Source organism: Pristiophorus japonicus, chromosome 9 (genome assembly GCF_044704955.1).
Source record: "Pristiophorus japonicus isolate sPriJap1 chromosome 9, sPriJap1.hap1, whole genome shotgun sequence".
In the NCBI taxonomy this organism is placed as follows: Eukaryota; Metazoa; Chordata; class Chondrichthyes; family Pristiophoridae; genus Pristiophorus; species Pristiophorus japonicus.
In genome coordinates, this window is record NC_091985.1 from 136784048 (window position 1) to 136804870 (window position 20823).

A 20823-nucleotide genomic window follows, 5' to 3' on the forward strand; every position below is an offset into this window, starting at 1 on the left:
GCTCAAGCGCCCGTTTAAAGCGCATAAAACGGGCAGAGCACCATTCAATTTCTAGACCAAAGAATTTAGACTCAGCAGCTGGGTTGATAAAAGAAATTTGAGGATGATGCCTTTTAAAAAGGAAAAATAAAAGCCACACACCAACTCCATACATGTAACAATAACAACTTGTATTTATATAGCACCTTGAACGTAGTGAAACATCCCAAGGCGATTCACAGGAGTGCTACGAGATAAAAAAAATTGACACCGAGCCACATAAGGAGAAATTAGGGCAGGTGACCAAATGCTTGGTCAAAGAGGTAGGTTTTAAGGGGCATCTTGAAGGAGCAGAGGTAGCGAGGCGTAGATGTTATGGGAGGGAGTTCCAGAGCTTAGGGCCTAGGCAACAGAAGGCACAGCCACCAATGGCTGAGCGATTATAATCAGGGATGCTCAAGAGGCCAGAATTAGAGGAGCGCAGCAGACATCTCGGGTGGGGGGGGGAAGGGGGCTGGCGGAGATTTCAGAGAGGGAGGGGAGAGGCCTTGGAGGGATTTGTAAACAAGGATAAGAATTTTGAAATCGAGGTGTTGCTTAAACGGGAGCCAATGTAGGTCAGCGAGCACAGGGGTGATGGGTGAGAGACATGTGCGAGTTAGGACACGGGCGGCAGAGTTTTGGATGGCCTCGAGTTTACGGAGGGCAGCCAATTTTTGGATCACCTCCAGTATACGTAGGGTAGAGTGTGGGAGGCCAGCCAGGAGTGCGTTGGAATAGTCAAGTCCAGCGTAAGTCTCTAATTTCCATCCAAAACTAGGAAGTTGAATCCTTTTGTTTAAATAAGTGAACGTCAGCTTTAAAATTCTGCTAATCATGTATAAACATCTTGCGTGGAGTGTATATCTATGCAGCATCACCCCTCAAAAGTGGTTTCACACTTTTGGCTCATATAGCAATTTTGATCAGAAATCACTATCTATTACTTGAACAATGTTAGGTTTAAAAAAAAGTCACCAAGCAGCTATGTTTTATAAATATGTACTTTTTAAATAAGATAGAATATATTTATTATACAAAAGTTTATCACTTAAGTAGCCTCCTGATGCTCAAACGTGCTCCACATCACCTGTCCCACCGACTTCCCTTTCCCAACTTGACACGGCTCCCTGAACCAGGCTTCCAGATTCTGTTCCCCTACTGATAAATACATTACATTTTTGTAATTATAACATTTTACTAGCCACCCACTGCTGCTGTTAGCCCACCACCTGCTCTCTACCGCCCTCTCTCGCACTTCACTCTTGCTGCCACACACTCCCCCTGACTCCAGGCCATCTTGCTGCAACCAAACTGTGTTCAAATATGTGCGTGAGTTTTTTTTAAACGTGGGGTGGTCGTTGCACACCGGCTACCACATGGGCTTAGCTGAGCAAGGTCTTGGTCCAGTGGCAAGGGGGTCCAAGACGACTGGAGACCAGGCACTGTGTGATGGCCTCAGGCTCGGCGCTCTTGATAGTAGGTGGTCCGAGGCTTGGCTGGGGACCAGGCATTGGGAGGGTCAGTGGCCCATTGGGATTCAGGGTGGGAGGTCACGCAACGCTACCCCAGTGGCTGCAGCATGGCTGGTGGAAGGCTGCTGAGTTTCCACGGGAGAGACTGCAGATGGCCTTGCAGGATGACCATGATCTGCTCTGGACTGCACCACCTCAAGCTGGACGGCAGCTGTCTGGGCTGGCTGACTGATAGGCAGCTGCGTGGGCAGTAACAAAGTGGCAGTGGGAATGTTGTCATCCTGACACAGGACAGCAGGTTCCTGCTCCGATGACCCACTGCCACTCCCCCGGGGTGGCCCCTCAGCATCCCTCCCAATCTGTTGGAGCACAGATTGCTGGGCTGCTGAGATACTGTGAAAGCCCCGGCCGACGGTGGTAGAACCAGCCACGATGGCAGCAGTCGGATTTTGGGTGGCATCAAGGTGAGACTACACGAGTGCACTCCGAGCTTCCGCTGCAGTGCTAAGACGTTGCTTCGCTTCGGCCTGTGCTGCAATGTAAGCCGCGACATCGCCCATCACACGTGCCGCCATGTCTGGGTTGACACGGTCTTTCTGGGAGTGCACCGTTATTTCCAGCCTGGACATCCTGAGTTCCAAGCTCTGCGCAGAGCTCTGTGCAATGTTGGAGGCGGACTCCTCCACGCTCCTTACCATTGCCTCGAGGCTCTCTGGCACCCTCGCCATTGCACCTATCATCTCCCTGTGCATGCCCATCACCCTTCTTCTAAACACCCCTCCATCGAGGTCGTCATCGGAGTCCTGTGCAGCAGAATTCACGCTCGAACTCGCCCTCCGGGGTGCTGGCCCTCGAGCTATCCTTTCCCCCCCGGCCTTCCTGCAGTCCACCCGTCTTCGGTGCCTCACTCTGTGCAGATCCCGCTACTACACTCGCCTCTAAAGAATGCATAGCGCCAGTATCTGAGCTGGTGCCTGCGGGTGAGACATGCAGTGACGCAGTGTGCTCTTCCTCCTCCTCTACTCCCGCCTCGCTCTCTACGGTGCCCTCAGCGACAGGCTGCTCAGGATGCTCTGAAAGCATCAAGGCACAGGAGTCGGAATATGTTGAGGGTTTTGGGCAGGAAGGCAGACATGTATGCACACAGAATGAGCAGTTTGAAAGTTGTTATGTATGTAATAACTCGACAGACTGAATTCTGTAAACTCACTCAGGTGCAAACCTGGCTCAACTTTATTCAGGCCCAAAAGTGCCCACATTACATGGTGGCTTCCTTTATATACCTGGCCCGCACACACGTACAGTCCAATGACCCCAGACAGTGGCGCCCCCTGGTGGCTCGTAACCCCAAGCATACATACATGACAAAAGTGAGAAAAGATTGTGGGCTAAGGGGGAAGTGTGATGTGAGAAGAAGGATTAGGAATGACCATACCGTTGTCCCCAATTGGGGGGGGGGGGGTCAACGTCACCGGTAGCCACGGCGCCCGGTGTCCAATGATCGCCAGCACTCTACTATCCAGCTGGCTCAGCTCTTCAATGTGGGCTTGGCCCCCCCGTCTGTCTGCTCCTGCTCCCTCCTGGGCCACCTCGGCTGTCAGAGAAAGGAAAAGCATGTGAGCTAGCGTGGTGCAATGTGTTTGAGTGATGTGCCTGTCATATTGTGTGCAAGGTGTGAGCGGAGAGTGTGAGTGTTGCTCGTCAGAGATTGCTGGTGGGCGAGTGCTGGGGGTGTGACGCATTGAGCAGTGTGTGTGAAGCTTGTGGTACAGATGGTGGTATACAACAGTTGTTGAAGCCGTCACTCACCCTGACCACCTGTGAGCGCTTGTTAGACTTCTTCCTGCGCTGGGTGTGGGATCCGGGGATCACAGTGCTGCCTGTGACGTGGTCTACCACATCCCTCCACTTGTGCCGAGAGCCTCCTGCCAGTTGGTGGGTACAGGGCCGCCCGCCTTCTCTCCACTGCTAAAATCAATGCCTCCAAAGCTACATCCGAGAACCTTCTCTGGGGCGGCGATCAGCCATCAGGATTTGTAAATAAGTGCTCTTTCTCCTTGTCCTCCTTCTTATGGTTGTTGGGGCAGCTGTACACCCAACAATGCTGAGAATGAGGGGCTGTAGCATCAATGAACCCCCCCTTTAAGTAGTGAATAATGCCTATGGCAATCATTACTTGCATTTAGACTGCCCCCGATATTGGTCCAGCTTTTCAGTGTAACGCCAATGTGCGACGTTTTTGAGATGGGCGACTGGGTGACATCATCAAAACCCTGGTTACCGTTTTGGAGCGTGGGCAGGACCCAGGTACAGAGGAGTGGGAAGGTCGGGGTGGATGAGCAGTGAGTGTTTGTAGCGAGATGCAGTGAATGTTTATGGCGGAGGAGCGGTGAGAGATCATGGCGGAGGTGCAGTGAATGAGGGTACAGGGCCCAGAAGAGCCGAGGGCCCAGGGGCAGCACGGGCCAGCCCACACTGCAATATGTGTGCGTGCACTAGGTCCGTGCAGCAGAGCAGGTCTCCAGTCGTCTTGGTTAATCCTTGCCACTGGATAAAGGCCTAGCTCTGTCAAGCCTGTGTGGTGGCCGGTGTGCAACGGTCACCACACGTTAAAAAAATCCACTCACAGGCATCCTCCGCCCCCCCCCAACTGGAGCTCAGGACTGAAACATCGGGTCCCCCATCAAAACACCCGCAAACTCGTGAAAGCAAATCATCCTCGCTCCACTGAAACAATGAAGAGTTTAGATGTTATGAGCCAAACACTGAAGATGTGTTTGCATAATGATCAGGGACAGTGACCAGGGACAATCATGAATTTTGTTCTCTCATATTAGCTTTCCTAATAAACATCCACACACTATCACTGGGATGATGCTTTCCTTTGATCCCTGTGTGGGTGCCATTATTATGTAGTAGCAATAATAATAAATGAACGAAAAAGTTATTAGCATATTTTAGTTTTTTTAACCATTAATTATTTCAGTTGCAGTTCCATGGAGTGCCAAAATAGTTTACCAAAACCAGGGATTTAACAATGCCCTTGCTTGTTCCAAATCAGGGAAAAGAATTATTGCAGCAATTGTTGCAGAGAGCAATTCAAATTTTACAAAGCTTACCAAAAGTTTTAAAAGTCTCTCATTTATTATTGCCTAAACAGAAAACACATAAAAATGCAAAAATAAAGGCCATAAGGAAAATAATGATTTCAGACAGTAATTTTTTTTTTTAAATGGATACTCAAATGTTTCTGGAAGATGTTGATAAAAAATATTCTGAATCAACAAACAGCATTTCATCTTCAAAAAGGTGCCTGTAAGACTATGTTGTAATTCATAATTTCGAAGTTGAGGGCTCTGAAGTGAAAGTCAGTTCTTTATTGACTTGGTTATGTATAAAAACAGAACAAAGCATGCATACTCTAACCTTTTATATTCCATCCTCCTTTAGGTCAGCTAAAAACAATGTTACATTAAAAAACATTAACTGTTTTATGATATTAACTCAGCATCAGTAACTTGTGATTTGCATGGTAACAAAGTAATAATACAGAAAAGTGATTACTGCACAGCTTCACTAACTGCACTAGCAAAATATTATTAAGTGGAATAATTTAATCATTTAGAAAAAATTATTTCAGTTCTTTTTTTTGGCAAGGGGATAGAAATCTTGCATCATTAAAGAACTGGATTGAAGTGATGCAGTACTATACCTTCCTCCCATCCCCCTCTGTACCTGCTTAAACCTGCTACATCTCTAACATTTCCCAGTTCTGGTGAAAGGTCATAGACCTGAAACCTTAACTTGGTTTCTCTCGCCACAGATTGCTACCTGATCTGCTGAGTATTTCCAGCATTTTCTGTTTTTATTCAATTATACAAGTCTGACTAGCTAAGTTTTCCTGCTCAAACATCTTTTCCTATCTATACGCACTGCGTAACAACAGTTGCAAGTGTGGAAGATATATAGGATATTTTTGAACCCAAACTACAAATCTGGCAAATCTTGATCAAATTAGACATTTTCAATAAACTTCTCAATTCTGATTGGTGTTCTTTGTTTGGCTGAAGGATAATCACATATTAAGTACACCAAACTAAAATCTCATCAGAGAGAGTGAAGTAAAGCTCAAAATAGCTGAGATACAGCTGCCAGTAACTGGGACTAATATTGAAGACTTCTCAGACCTTGGGCATCAAGGCTTCTTAAAAATTAACTTCCCACTAAATAGATTCTCAGTGTTTTAAAAGGGAAATAAATAGCAAGAATGAAAACAAAGAGTAGCTTATAGTTATTTGATGACATGCTGCTTGATAGGATCAAGATCTGTCCTTCAACTTCAGTATTTGTATAATGCCCGAAGATGTAATTCAATCACAGGTCTTTGCAAGGCAAAGTTGTGTAGAAAGCAGTAGCTTTAGAAAGATATGAATTAGAAACCTACAGTACAAAAGGCCCAACAACTGCTTATTTAGACTGAAGAACTTAATTTGCTACCTCAACCTGTACTGAGGTTACCCATCTTAAATCACAACCTACTGTCAGAGGTGTCGTCTTTTGGATGAGACGTTAAACCGAGGCCCTGTCAGCTCGCTCAGGTAGACGTAAAAGATCCCATGGCACTATTTCGAAGAAGAGCAGGGGAGTTCTCCCCGGTGTCCTGGTTAATATTTATCCTTCAACCAAAATTATTAAAACATATTATCTGGTCATTATCTCATTGGTTTGTGGGACCTTGCCATGTGCAAATTGGCTGCTGCATTTCCCTACATTACAATAGTGACTACACTTCAAAAAGTGCTTCATTGGCTGTAAAGCGCTTTGGGATGTCCTGAAAGGCAAGACTTTTTTTTTCTTTACTGTACCTGCATTTGTCAGTTATGACGAGCAATCAAAGCATACCAATCAAAATGGTATTAAATAAAACATCACTAAATGCATGAAACAAAACAAACTCGCGAACCAACCTAATAAGCCACTACCATTGTATGACTCCTTTCAGGAATGGATCAAATGCTTTGTTAAAGTACACTGGTTTTTAAAATATAAAAATCACAATGAACACAATGAAATGTTTTATATTCAGTCATTTTTAAAAGACACTTCACTAATGCTGGGAAGGTGGTAATTTGACAAAAGGCTGCAGTCAAATTGTAGCCAGCATACTTATTATAACAGTATCTGTCCGTATAGTGTGTAAAACCATGCATACAAATCCTACTTGTATTTACTAAATTCAACCCAATGTACAGAACTGAAATTTTCTGAATAAAATTCAGATTTAAAAGGAGACATTTAAATTTGCTTACATTAGGCAACAAAAAAGTTCCTACTGGCTCAAAAGTAAACAAAGTATTTTGGAGCCAAAGGGGTCCCATGAATTTAATATGCAATTCGAAATATTTTGAGTTTTCAAAACAGCAAGCCTTTTCACTCTGACGGCAGACAATAGACAATTCTTTCTTTTTAAGTTTTAGAATGACCCTAACACATAATGCACTACAGCAACATTAGAGTGGGAAAGAGTGACTTGTTTGTTCCACAGATAAGATGGACCTGATAACTCATTTACAGAATAAACCAAGTGATTCCACTACTTTCCATTATGCTTGCTCCAAGTACACAGATTGTTCAAATTCAAAATTGACCTATTTTTGGTTGTGTCCACTCCTTTTAGGCATAGACATGAAGGAGAATTTTCAATTTAATGTAAACATTTGCAGTTCACAAATAATAGTTAAGCAATAAATTAGTAGTTATCATTTTATACTTGAATTTAGGAAGTGTGTTCATGACTCATCTAACTTTTAAAAAAAACTTAGCAATTAATGAAAGCACATTTTTAAATGTTTAAATATCATTATATTTTACTGTCAGCCTAACTATACTGTTATGTGGACATGTGACACTTTGATTTGTATGTCTACATTACATTTTACTGTTTGTCTATTTAAACTCTGGGTAAATAGCATTTGCCATTTTAAACTTGGGTTGTATGAAGAAGCATTCTGAGCTACAGAATACTGGGTGCTTATAGGTTATCACTCCTGGTGGAAGCAATTTGATCTGAACTAAAAACATACAAAAAGCATGATTAGCAATATATGAAAATAAATAGTGACTTTTCCTACAGTCTATTGTATCAATCTGCTAAATAAGCGTGGTGACAAAAGTAAAATTGCTGAATCCTCAAGTTCCTCTAAGAGTTTTATAGTCCAAAACTCTTTAAGAAGAGACATTATCTTCAGCAATATCCTTCAAAATCAGTTTTTGAAAATGCATTTTACTAAGTGTTCTACGATGTGGTGTAATGCGCTAAGCAGAAGTATTTGTTTAAAAGCCAGTTATATACTTTATTAGCAAATTTGAATGGCATGCAGTTATTAATGGTGTAAATTTAACAAAAGTTGTCCATTTATCAGACAGTTACTCACCAGATCAGTAATCCCTGCCAAAGTAAAAAGACCTAGGGCTAGATTGAATTCTTCTTCCACAATCAGGTAGCCCAAATATGGTGACAAGCCAATCCTTGCCATACAGAGTAAGTTTGGAATTGTCCATGGATTTTCATACTACAAAGAAAGATAAGAAATATATTATTTTCATATGAACATATCCCCGATTACCAGCAAGAAAGCCTCTTTTTTTGTAGGGGGAAGTGCGCTCAGACAGGTATCTGACAGTGTATCCGGGATGGTTTCCTTGAACAGTACGTTGTGGAACCAACCAGGGAGCAGGCTATCTTAGATCTGGTACTGTGTAATGAGACAGTATTAATAAATGATCTCATAGTAAAGGGGTCTCTCGGAAAGAGTGATCATAGCATGGTTGAATTTCAAATTCAGCTGGAGGGTGAGAAAGTTGGGTCTCAAACCAGTGTCCTGATCTTAAATAAAGGCAATTACAAGGATATGAAGGCCGAGTTGGCTAAAGTAGACTGGGAAAATAGATTAAAGTGTAAGACGGTTGATAAACAGTGGCAGACATTTAAGGAGATATTTCATAACTCTCATCAAAAATATATTCTAGTGAGAAGGAAAGACTTTAAGAGAAGGGAGAACCATCCGTGGCTAACTAAGGAAATAAAGGATGGTATCAAATTGAAAACAATGGCATACAATGTTGCCAAGATTAATGGGAGGCCAGAGGATTGTGAATTTTTTTTAAACCAGCAAAGGACTAAAAAAAGATGGATTATGAGACTAAACTAGCAAGAAATATAAACACAGATAGTAAGAGCTTCTACAGGTATATAAAAAGGGAGAGAGTAGCTAAAGTAAACTTTGGTCCCTTAGAGGATGAGACTGGGGAATTAATAATGGGTAACAGGGAAATGACAGAGATTTTGAACAAATATTTTGTATTGGACCACGGTAGAAGACACTAAAAACATCCCAATAATAGATAATCAAGGGGCTATAGGGAAGGAGGAACTTAAAAACAATTGCTATCACTAAAGAAAAAGTACTCGGTAAAATAATGGGACTGAAGGTGGACAAGTCCCCTAGACACAGAAACATAGAAAGTAGGTGCAGGAGTAGGCCATTCAGCCCTTAAAGCCTGCACCACCATTCAATATGATCATGGCTGATCATGCAACTTCAGTTACCCATTCCTGCTTTCTCTCCATACCCCTTTAGCCGTAAGGGCCACATTTTGAATATATCTAATGAACTGGCCTCAACAACTTTCTGTGGTAGAGAATTCCACAGGTTCACAATTCTCTGAGTGAAGAAGTTTCTCCTCATCTTGGTCCTAAATGGCTTGCACCTTATCCTCAGACTGTGACCCCTGGCTCTGGACTTTCCCAATATCGTTAAGATCCTTTCTGCATCTAATCTGTCCAATCCCGTCAGAATTTTATACGTTTCTATGAGATCCCCTCTCGTTCTTCCAAATTCCAGTGAATATAAGCCTAGTCTTTCTTCATATTTCAGTCCTGCCATCCTGGGAATCAGTCTGGTGAACCTTCGCTGCACTACCTCAATAGCAAGAATGTCCTTCCTCAGATTAGGAGACCAAAACTGCACACAATACTCAAGGTGTGGTCTCACCAAGGCCCTGTACACCTGCAGTAAGAACTCCCTGCTCCCATACTCAAATCTCCTCGCTATGAAGGCCAACATGCCACTTGCTTTCTTTACTGCCTGCTGTACCTGCAGGCCTACCTTCAATGACTGATGTACCATGACACCCAGGTCTCGTAGCACCCCCTCCCTTTCTAATCGGTCACCATTCAGATAATAATCTACCTTCGTGTTTTTGCCACCAAAGCAGACAACCTCACACTTGTCCACATTATACTATATCTGCCATGTATTTGCCCATTCACCTAACCTGTCCAAGTCCCCCTGCAGCCTCCTAGCATCCTCCTCGCAGCTCGCACTGCCACCCCGCTTAGTGTCATCTGCAAACTTGGAGATATTACATTCAATTCCTTCATCCCTAAATCATTAATGTATATTGTAAATAGCTGGGGTCCCATGACTGAACCTTACGGTACCCCACTAGTCACTGCCTGCCACTCTGAAAAGGACCCGTTTATTCCTACTCTTTGCTTCCTGTCCGCCAACCAGCTCTCTATCCACGTCAATACATTACCCCCAATACTATATGCCTTAATTTTGCACACTAATCTCTTGTGTGGGACCCCGTCAAAAGCCCTTTGAAAGTCCAAATATAGCACATCCACAGGTCCTCCCCCATCCACTCTACTAGTTACATCCTCAAAAAATTCTAGAAGATTTGTCAAGCATGATTTACCTTTCATAAATCCATGCTGACTTGGACCGATCCTGTCAGTGCCCTCCAAATGCGCCGCTATTACATCTTCAATAATCGACTCCAACATTTTCCCCACTACTGAAGTCAGGCTAACGGGTCTATAATTACTTGTCTTCTCTCTCCCTCCCTTTAAAAAGTGGGATTACATTAGCTACCCTCCAATCCATAGGAACTGAACCAGAGTCCATGGAATGTTCGAAAATGACCACCAAAATGATCCACTATTTCTAGGGCCACTTCCTTAAGTACTCTGGGATGCAGACTATCAGGCTCTGTGGATTTATCGGCCTTCAGTTTCTTCAATTTACCTAACACCATTTTCTGACTAAATGGATTTCACTCAGTTCCCCCTTCTCGCCAGACCCTCGGGTCCCCCAACACCTTTGGGAGGCCAGTCGTGTCTTCCCTAGTGAAGAAAGAACCAAAGTATTTGTTCAATTGGTCTGCCATTTCCTTGTTCCCCATTATGAATTCCCCTGATTCTGACTGCAAAGGACATACATTAGTCATCACTAATCTTTTTCTCTTCATATATCTGTAGAAGCTTTTGCACAGCTTATATGTTCTCTGCAAGCTTACACTCATACTCTTATTTTCCCCCTCCTAATCAAAGCCTTAGTGCTCCTCCGCTGAATTCTAAATTTCTCCCAGTCCTCAGGTTTGCTGCTTTTTCTGACCAATTTATATGCCTCTTCCTTGGATTTAACACTTTCCCTAATTTCCCTTGTTAGCCACGGTTGAGCCACGTTCCCTGTTTTATTCTTACACCACACAGGGATGTACAATTGTTTTAGTTCATCCATGTAATATTTAAATGTCTACCATTGCCTATCCACCGTCAACCCTTTAAGTATCATTCTCCAGTCTATCCTAGCCAATTCACATCTCATACCGTCGAAGTTTCCTTTCGTTAAATTCAGGACCCGAGGCTCTGAATTAACTGTGTCACTCTCCATCTTAATGGTTTGCATCCGAGAGTCTTAAAAAAAGTGGCTGCAGAGATAGTGGATGCATTGGTTGCAATCTACCAAAATTCCCTGGACTTGAGAGGTCCCAGCGGATTAGAATACCACAAATGTAATGCCCCCATTTAAAAAAGGAGGGAGACAGAAAGCAGGAAATTATAGACCAGTTAGCTTAACATCTGTTGTTGGGAAAATACCGGAGTCCATTATTAAGGAAGCAGTAGCAGGCCATTTGGAAAAGCAGAATACAGTCAAGCAGAGCCAACACTGTTTTATGAAAGGGAAATGATGTTTGCCAAATTTGTGGGAATTCTTTGAGGATGTAACAAGCAGGGTGGATAAGGGGGAAATCAGTGGATGTGGTGCATTTGGATTTCCAGAAGGCTTTCGATAAGGTGCCACATAAAAGGTTACTGCACAAGATAAGAGCTCACGGGGTTCAAGGTAATATATTAGGACGGATAGAAGATTGGCTAACTAACAGAAAACTGAGAGTCGGGATAAATGAGTCATTTTCCGGTTGGCAAACGTTAACTAGTGGAGTGCTGCAGGGATCGGTGCTTCAACTATTTACAATCTATATTAATGACTTGGATGAAGGGACCGAGTGTAATGTAGCCAAGTTTGCTGATGATAAAGATGTGTGGGAAAGCAAGTTGTGAGGAGGACGCAAAGAATCTGCAAAAGGATATAGACAGGCTGAGTGAGTGGGAAAACATTTGGCAGATGAAGTATAATGTGGGAAAGTGTGAGGTTAACCACTTTGGCAGGAAAAATAAAAAAGCAAATTATTTAAATGAAGATTACAAAATGCTGCAGTGCAGAGGGACCCGGAGATCCTTGTGCATGAAACACAAAAAGTTAGTATGAAGGTACAGCAAGTAATATGGAAGGCAAATGGAATGTTGGCCTTTATAGCAAGGGGGGGGGGGGGGGGTATAAAAGCAAGGAAGTCCTGCTACAACTGTAGAGGGTATTGGTGAGGCCGCCCCCAGAGCACTGCGTACAGTTTTGGTCTCCTTATTTAAGGAGGGATATACTTACATTAAAGGCAATTCAGAGAAGGTTCACTAGGTTGATTCCTGAGATGAAGGGATTGACTTATGAAGAAAGGTTAAGCAGGTTGGGCCGATACTCATTGGAGTTTAGAAGAATGAGAGGTGATCTTATTGAAACATATAAGATACTGAAGGGGCTTGACAAGGTCGATGCAGAGAGGATGTTTCCCCTCATGGGGGAATCTAGAACTAGGGGACATAGTTTAAGAAGAAGGGGTCGCCCATTTAGAACTGAGATGAGGAGGAATTTCTTCTCAGGGCAGTAAATCTGTGGAATTCTCTGCCAGAGCGCGGTGGAGGCTGGGCCATTGAATATATTTAAAGGTGGAGATAGACAGATTTTTGAAAGATAAGGGAGTGAAGGGTTATGGGGAGCAGGCAGGGAAGTAGAGCAGAGCCCAAGATCAGATCAGCCATGATCTTATTAAATGGCGGAACAGGTTCAAGGGGCCAAATGACCTACTCCTGCTCTTATTTCTTATGTTCTTATGTATGGAAATCTCTCAGCATGTTTAGGAATTTCTAAACTAAACTACTGAGAAATGTACACACATCCTTCCTATTTTCCCCAATAAAGAAGGCTGCAGAAAACTGGGTGCTTATAGGCTATCACTTATAGTGGAAGCAATTTGACCTGAATTAAAATATATTAAAACAAATTATTTGGACTTCATTTACCCAAATCCATAGACTTTGGGTTCAGGTTGGCAGCGGTCAAAGCTTAGAGGTACTGCTGGCATTTAGTCAGCTAAAACCATGCAGCGTAGCTTTACAGAGCACTGGTAACCCTCCCACTGCTTGTCCTATCCATCAGGGTACTTACTGTCTTACAGCATTATCTGTGGTTGGGTAGGAAGTAACCCAGCTCTCGCTGAGAGGTCTATTTCTTTGGATTAGATTAATGAGCCAGGCTCGTTGGCTGGTCAATCACTCACAACACCCCAATGTACTGTTGTGTGAACAACTCTTGTTTTCTAAATCTGTGTGATCTAAAGGCACCTGGAGATAATTTTGCCATCAAAACATACCTCAAAAAGGTTCTAATTTCATGCGCCATCTCTCCCTGACTGACCATGAGCATCGCCACAGGAGATCCACTGGTACTTTGGTAACATCACATGCCTACATTCACCTCCATTAATTATACCAATTGCTTCACACTTCCTGCATATCTGGCATAGTATACACATTTTTTACATCCAAATATTTTGTAATTGATTGGCTTATGCACAAATGTAGCAAGGAGAAAGTGAATCAAATACTCAAAATATGAACAATTTTTCCTGCCATATCTTTCCCTCAGCCTGCCCAGTAAGTCCCCACAATAAGGTTTGTAACATAACAAAACCATTGAAGGATTACATATTTCACAATAACATAATTAAAGTCCCTATAAAATTGTATTTTGCACCTTTAGAATACCTTCATCAAGGATTTTACTTGAAGGCCTCTACCTGTCTCAAAATACTAGGCTTGAAGTTCATATTTTCCTCAGAGCTATCACTCTGTCAGCTGAAGGGAGATGCTACAAGAACTTGCATTTATATAACTTTAACATAGAAATTTTTTTTTGTGTATCTGGTGCGTATAATTGGCCAGTATGCATCAGTGAGTTTCTGTTTGTGCAAGTGTTCCCTCATATTCTATTAAGATTTCCGATTTTCAAACAAGTTGCAGATGTTCAAATCCCTCTATGGCCTCGCCCCTCCCTATCTCTAACCTCCTCCCGCCCTACAACCCTCCAAGATCTCTGCCTTCCTCCAACTCTGGCCTTTTGTGCATCTCCCACTCCTTTTGCCCCACCGTGCCATCAGCTGTCTAGGCCTTAAGCTCTAGAATTTTCTCCCGAAACCTCCGCCACTCTCTCTTCCTTTAAGACCCTCCTTAAAACCTACCTCTTTGACCAAGCTTTTGGTTGCCCATCTCAATACCCTATCTCCTTCTTTGGCTCAGTGTCAGTTTTTGTCTGATCACGCTCCTGTGAAATGCCATGGGCCGTTTACCCACATTAAAAGGCACCTTATGCGAGTTTTGGGTCAACAGCATAATCTATTATGAACAGTTTAATTTTACTTCAGAGATAACCAGAGAGCTAATGGCCGATTAATATTGTTTATAGACTCAGAAATCTAAAAAGAATTGTTGTTTATATAGAAAATTTACTTATTTTCTCAGTGTAAAATCTCACATGACTAACCAGTTTACTTTTCCAAATGAATTCAAACCTAGCTGGAAGATGAATTAGAGTTACTTCAGCCAATGGTTCCACTGTGTGCCTCCACATGATCTTCCTGGTCTTCAAATGCAGCAAGCATTCACACAAAACATTATTTTAGGCCTTTAATGCCAACCAAGGAGTTCTGACAAAGTCATTATCCTGAAATGTCAACTCTGTTTTTCTCTCCAAAGATGCTGCCTGACCCACTGAGATTTCCAGCATTTTCTGTTTTTATTAACACAGTAACCAAGTGGACTAGCTGACTGGACTAGTAATCCAGAGGAGAGTTCAGATCTTCCCCATGGAAAGTTATGAATTTGATTTCTGTATTAAAATGTAGTAAATTGAGATGTAAAAACCCAACAGGTTTATTAATGTCCCTCAGGGAAGGGAACCTGCTACTCCTAGCCAGCCTATCTTACATGTGACTTCAGTCCCATGCCACGTGATTGACTGGTTTGGTCACCAACTTAATGATAGATTTTTCTCATTGTTCAGAGTTTGAGTTCTGCTTTGTTCCTCCCTCATGAATATGAACTATAAGTCAGTCAGATTGAAGGGCTTTTCAGATGATGTGAGATGCAGGGCTGCAAACAAATTTGGGCTTGAAATTGCTGGGACATCGCTCCATAATGATGCATTAATGACTTGACCATTGTTCAATCATAAAAAAATCCAGCATGGTGCAGAGTCACTGAGATATGTCATTGATTTTGATTCTCCGCTGTTATCCTCACCAAATCTGATAAGAATCCTTTCTCGTTGCTCAGTTTTCCATTGTAGTTAATGGTGATCATCAATTAACTGGATTTACACCGCAAGGAAACTGTCGTGGTTCACCTGGCATTGACGTGATTTATGGCCAACACATGACTCTCAGCCTGTGAGGCTAACAAAGGAACCATTAAAGTTCTGGAACCTCATTTTAGCAGTCAGGAAATTGCTCTAAAAGTATTTTTCCTAATTCTCTCATGTTCAGCAGTTTATTCTTGCCAGATTTCCCATCCAGACCACCTTTAATGTCTGAAGGCAATTACTTTCAGGGCCCCTATCTATTTCTTAGCGTGAGGAAGGCAAAAGCATTGTAATGGTCTATCCACTGGGCATTCCCATGTTCCTGATTATTATGGACAACCTGGAGGGGGAGCAAAGTAGGCATGTCGCTTGAGGCACCATGGCCAGAGACCTCTAACATCATGTGAGAACCTGCATTCAACAGGTGACTGATGCAATCTTCCGCAGGTCATCCAATTGCATTAAATGCCTGTGCAGCAGAGACAGAGATCCATCAACTTCCATGGGATTGCTGGCTTCCCTAGGGTGCAGGGCAATGTTCCAGTTTAGCTGCACGGCCATCGAAAGCTCCCGCACAAACGCAGAAGCTTAAAAGGTGCCACGCACCCAAAAATGACAGGGAACATTGGTGTAGGGAGCTATCGATGGGACCCATGTGATGCTGAAGGCTCCACCTGAGGAATTGGTCACTTTCATCAACAGGAAGGTTTTCACTCATTAAATGTGCAAATTGTCTGTAATACCTAACTGAGGATTCTGCCTGTAAACTCAGAGCACTGGGGATGCACCAACAGGGACATCCAGACATGGAGATTACCTTTTACAGCCTTTCAAGAAGTTTTCTTTTGAAACTGTATTTAAGTTTTTTGTTAAGTTGATTTGGGTTGATTTCAGAAGGAGCAGCTCACTTACCTCCCAATGCCACAACTCAATCTGACTTATGGCATCAGTTCCCACCTAGTACCAAGCAGGGTAAGCCATTGGGCACAAAGCCCATGATGCCTCTGATACATTACTGACCTCACCATTAATGGATCAATGGTGCAAATATAGATCACTATGGAGCGGGGAGCTGAAAACTCCAACTAAAGATGTGCACAGCCTAATATGCCGTTTCAACAATTCAGGCCCTTTAAAAGTGCCTACTGGACATCCACTAAAGAGATGCGAAAAGGAAGCAAGTGTAAACTTAACATACGTTACATAACTGTATCTATAACAAAATCTGCGGTTATTTTGCTTCTATGAAAGACTGACTAACCACATCATCAGCTCTTCCAGAAAAATCAGAGCATGTTCAGCCCCTATCAAGTAAATTTCAAACAACGTGCGATAGGTAGTCAAAATAATTGGTCGCGTCTAATAATAAAAACAAAAACGATTACTAACCCTGACCACTAGCCCCAAGTCTAACCACTAACACCATGCGTAACCACTAACGGTACTGCAATATTTTTAAAACTAAAAATTTCAGCTGTTGTACAGGCTACATTGAAAATCAGGCGGTAGTTTTTCAGCAGCAAAGTCCTCAACTGCTGCACTTGTATCCCTGGAGTGAGTTTAGGATTTTAAAAACAACTTGAGGAAAATATAAGCCCAAGGAATTTATGGAAGTGAGTCAGTGACTGAGCAAGAGAGGGCGACAAGGGCGAGAGGGGGCAGGTGGGCGACAAGGGTGGGAAAGATTGAGCAAGAGTGATCGAACGAGAGAGGGGCATCGAGCGAGAGTGAGAGAAAGCGATTGAGTGGGACAGTATGATTGTTGGAAGAGCACAGATGCCGAGTTAAGCAATGTCATTCAGAAAGAATGGAGATTTGGGCAGATCCCATGTCTGTTGCTCGTGTGAGAGAGCAATTGAGAAAGGGCACGATTGAGCGCGGGCGATCAAGCGGGAGCAAGGGCGATCGAGCGGGAGTGAGTGAGTGTGAGAGAGAGCGATCCGAGTGGGAGTGAGTGAGAGAGAGAGAGAGAGAGAGAGTGAGCGATCGAGTGAGAGTGAGAGAGAGCGATCGAGTGAGAGTGAGAGAGAGCGATCGAGTGAGAGAGAGAGAGAGCGATCGAGTGAGAGAGAGAGAGAGCGATCGAGTGAGAGAGAGAGAGAGCGATCGAGTGAGAGAGAGAGAGCGATCGAGTGAGAGAGAGAGAGAGCGATCGAGTGAGAGAGAGAGAGAGAGCGATCGAGTGAGAGAGAGAGAGAGCGATCGAGTGAGAGAGAGAGCGATCGAGTGAGAGAGAGAGAGAGAGAGAGAGCGATCGAGTGAGAGTGAGAGAGAGAGCGATCGAGTGAGAGTGAGAGAGAGCGATCGAGTGAGAGAGAGAGAGAGCGATCGAGTGAGAGAGAGAGAGAGCGATCGAGTGAGAGAGAGAGAGAGCGATCGAGTGAGAGAGAGAGAGAGCGATCGAGTGAGAGAGAGAGAGAGAGCGATCGAGTGAGAGAGAGAGAGAGAGCGATCGAGTGAGAGAGAGAGAGAGAGAGAGAGAGCGATCGAGTGAGAGTGAGAGAGAGAGCGATCGAGTGAGAGTGAGAGAGAGCGATCGAGTGAGAGAGAGAGAGAGCGATCGAGTGAGAGTGAGAGAGAGCGATCGAGTGAGAGTGAGAGAGAGCGATCGAGTGAGAGTGAGAGAGAGCGATCGAGTGAGAGTGAGAGAGAGCGATCGAGTGAGAGTGAGAGAGAGCGATCGAGTGAGAGTGAGAGAGAGCGATCGAGTGAGAGTGAGAGAGAGCGATCGAGTGAGAGTGAGAGAGAGCGATCGAGTGAGAGTGAGAGAGAGCGATCGAGTGAGAGTGAGAGAGAGCGATCGAGTGAGAGTGAGAGAGAGCGATCGAGTGAGAGTGAGAGAGAGCGATCGAGTGAGAGTGAGAGAGAGCGATCGAGTGAGAGTGAGAGAGAGCGATCGAGTGAGAGTGAGAGAGAGCGATCGAGTGAGAGTGAGAGAGAGAGAGCGATCGAGTGAGAGTGAGAGAGAGAGAGCGATCGAGTGGGAATGAGTGAGAGAGAGCAATCGAGTGGGAATGAGTGAGAGTGAGAGTGAGAGAGAGCAATCGAGTGGGAATGAGTGAGATCGAGTGGGAATGAGTGAGAGAGAGCAATCGAGTGGGAATGAGTGAGAGAGAGCAATCGAGTGGGAATGAGTGAGAGTGAGAGTGAGAGAGAGCAATCGAGTGGGAATGAGTGAGATCGAGTGGGAATGAGTGAGAGAGAGCAATCGAGTGGGAATGAGTGAGAGAGAGCAATCGAGTGGGAATGAGTGAGAGTGAGAGTGAGAGAGAGCAATCGAGTGGGAATGAGTGAGATCGAGTGGGAATGAGTGAGAGAGAGCAATCGAGTGGGAATGAGTGAGATCGAGTGGGAATGAGTGAGAGAGAGCAAGCGAGTGGGAATGAGTGAGAGAGCAATCGAGTGGGAATGAGTGAGAGAGAGCAATCGAGTGGGAATGAGTGAGAGTGAGAGTGAGAGAGAGCAATCGAGTGGGAATGAGTGAGAGTGAGAGAGAGCAATCGAGTGGGAATGAGTGAGAGAGAGCAATCGAGTGGGAATGAGTGAGAGAGAGCAATCGAGTGGGAATGAGTGAGAGAGAGCAATCGAGTGGGAATGAGTGAGAGAGAGCAATCGAGTGGGAATGAGTGAGAGAGAGCAATCGAGTGGGAATGAGTGAGAGTGAGAGAGAGCAATCGAGTGGGAATGAGTGAGAGTGAGAGAGAGCAATCGAGTGGGAATGAGTGTAAGAGAGAGCAATCGAGTGGGAATGAGTGTAAGAGAGAGCAAGCGAGTGGGAATGAGTGAGAGAGCAAGCGAGTGGGAATGAGTGAGAGAGCAAGCGAGTGGGAATGAGTGAGAGAGCCATCGAGTGGGAATGAGTGAGAGAGCAATCGAGTGGGAATGAGTGAGAGTGAGAGAGAGAGAGAGAACAATCGAGTGGGAATGAGTGAGAGAGCAAGCGAGTGGGAATGAGTGAGAGAGAGCAATCGAGTGGGAATGAGTGAGTGAGAGAGAGAGTGAGAGCAAGCGAGTGGGAATGAGTGAGAGAGCAATCGAGTGGGATTGAGAGTGAGAGAGAGCAATCGAGTGGGAATGAGTGAGAGTGAGAGAGAGCAAGCGAGTGGAAATGAGTGAGAGTGAGAGAGAGCAATCGAGTGGGAATGAGTGAGAGAGAGCAATCGAGTGGGAATGAGTGTAAGAGAGAGCAATCGAGTGGGAATGAGTGAGAGTGAGAGAGAGCAAGCGAGTGGGAATGAGTGAGAAAGAGCAATCGAGTGGGAATGAGTGAGAGTGAGAGAGAGCAAGCGAGTGGGAATGAGTGAGAAAGAGCAATCGAGTGGGAAAGAGAGGGCGATTGAGTGGGAGTGTGAGTGAGAGCACAATTGAGTGGGAGTGAGAGAGAGAGAGCAATTGAGTGGGAGAGAGTAAGAGAATGAGGGCAATTGAGTGAGTTGTTGGCTGAGCTCAGATGCCGACACAGTATCATTCCGAGTGCAGCCCGGGCAGATGCCGTGTGCCGCCGGGTGTGAGAGTGAGGCGGGCGGTGTAACGCGCGGCCCTTACCAGCTCCGGGGAGCGGGCGGCCGCCCTGCTGTTGGCGGCGCTGTCCTTTCCCTCATCTCCGGCTTGGCAGCTGCAGGGCTCGACAGCTTCCCTTTTGGCGGCCGGTTTCCCAGCTCTGTAGCCGCGAGTGCCGCCGGCGGGCCGGTTCCGAGGCCCGGGTGCTGAGGCCGCCCGCTGCCCGAGGCTGGCACAACACCAGGGGCTGGTGCCGGGCCGCAGGCGCCTCCAACCGGCCCCGGGCAGCGGGTGGGTCAGGGGCAAGGACAGGGACAGAGTCAGGCCACCTGCACCGGGGAGCTGGGCGGAGGCCCGCCGCTGAGGCGAGGGCGGGGACCCGCTCGGGCCTGGCCGAGGACGAGTCCGAAGCCCCGCGTCCGCCTGACCGCTGGCGGCGCTCACTTTGAGCGGTCGGTGAGCCGCCCGCCCCACGCTGCTGATCGCCCGGCGGCTTCTCCACAGGAACATGCTGAGGGCCCCCGAGGGTGGGGAGCGGCTGACGCTCAGTGCGAGTACCGGCGGCGGCCGCCGCCCACTGCCCGCCTCTCTCGGCACCCCTGCCCACTGACCATTCTGTGACCGTGACCCGGGCTGGAGGGGGGGGGGGAAAGGCCCGACCGTACCTCAGCCAGCACCCACTTAAAGGCGCAGGCCACCACACGCTTTCAGCCGACTAAAATATCTCCACTTAAAGGGGTGCGGCAGCTCGACGCGCCTTGATGTCGCTGGGGCCGTCCTCTCTGCACTGGATGGCCAACAACAGAGTTCGTCAGGTCGGGACAGTGTGACAGCACATACAACAACAACTTGTATTTATATAGTGCCTCGAACGTAGTGAACTCTCACAGCATAGAAACGTCCCAAGGCGCTTCACAGGAGTATTATGAGATAAATAATTTGACACCGAGCCTCATGTGGAGAAATTAGGGCAAGTCAAAGAGGTAGGTTTTAAAGAGCGCCTTGAAAGA

The 20823-nt window shown here is 45.2% G+C and overlaps 1 protein-coding gene across 2 annotated transcripts in view; it reads right to left on the minus strand.

Moving 5' to 3' along the window:
- crls1 (cardiolipin synthase 1) overlaps window positions 1-20504 on the minus strand; it is a 74357-nt gene extending 53853 nt beyond the window's left edge. The window contains exons 1-2 of one of the 2 annotated variants that reach the window (XM_070888786.1): window positions 19859-20504; window positions 7928-8065 (exon numbers count right to left, since the gene is read on the minus strand). In XM_070888786.1, coding sequence (XP_070744887.1) covers window positions 7928-8065; window positions 19859-20323 — 603 coding nt within the window. In that variant the 5' untranslated portion in view covers window positions 20324-20504. The remainder of the gene's footprint in view (window positions 1-7927; window positions 8066-19858) is intronic. The other variant, XM_070888785.1, reaches the window with a different exon arrangement.
- Window positions 20505-20823: the final 319 nt, after the last annotated feature.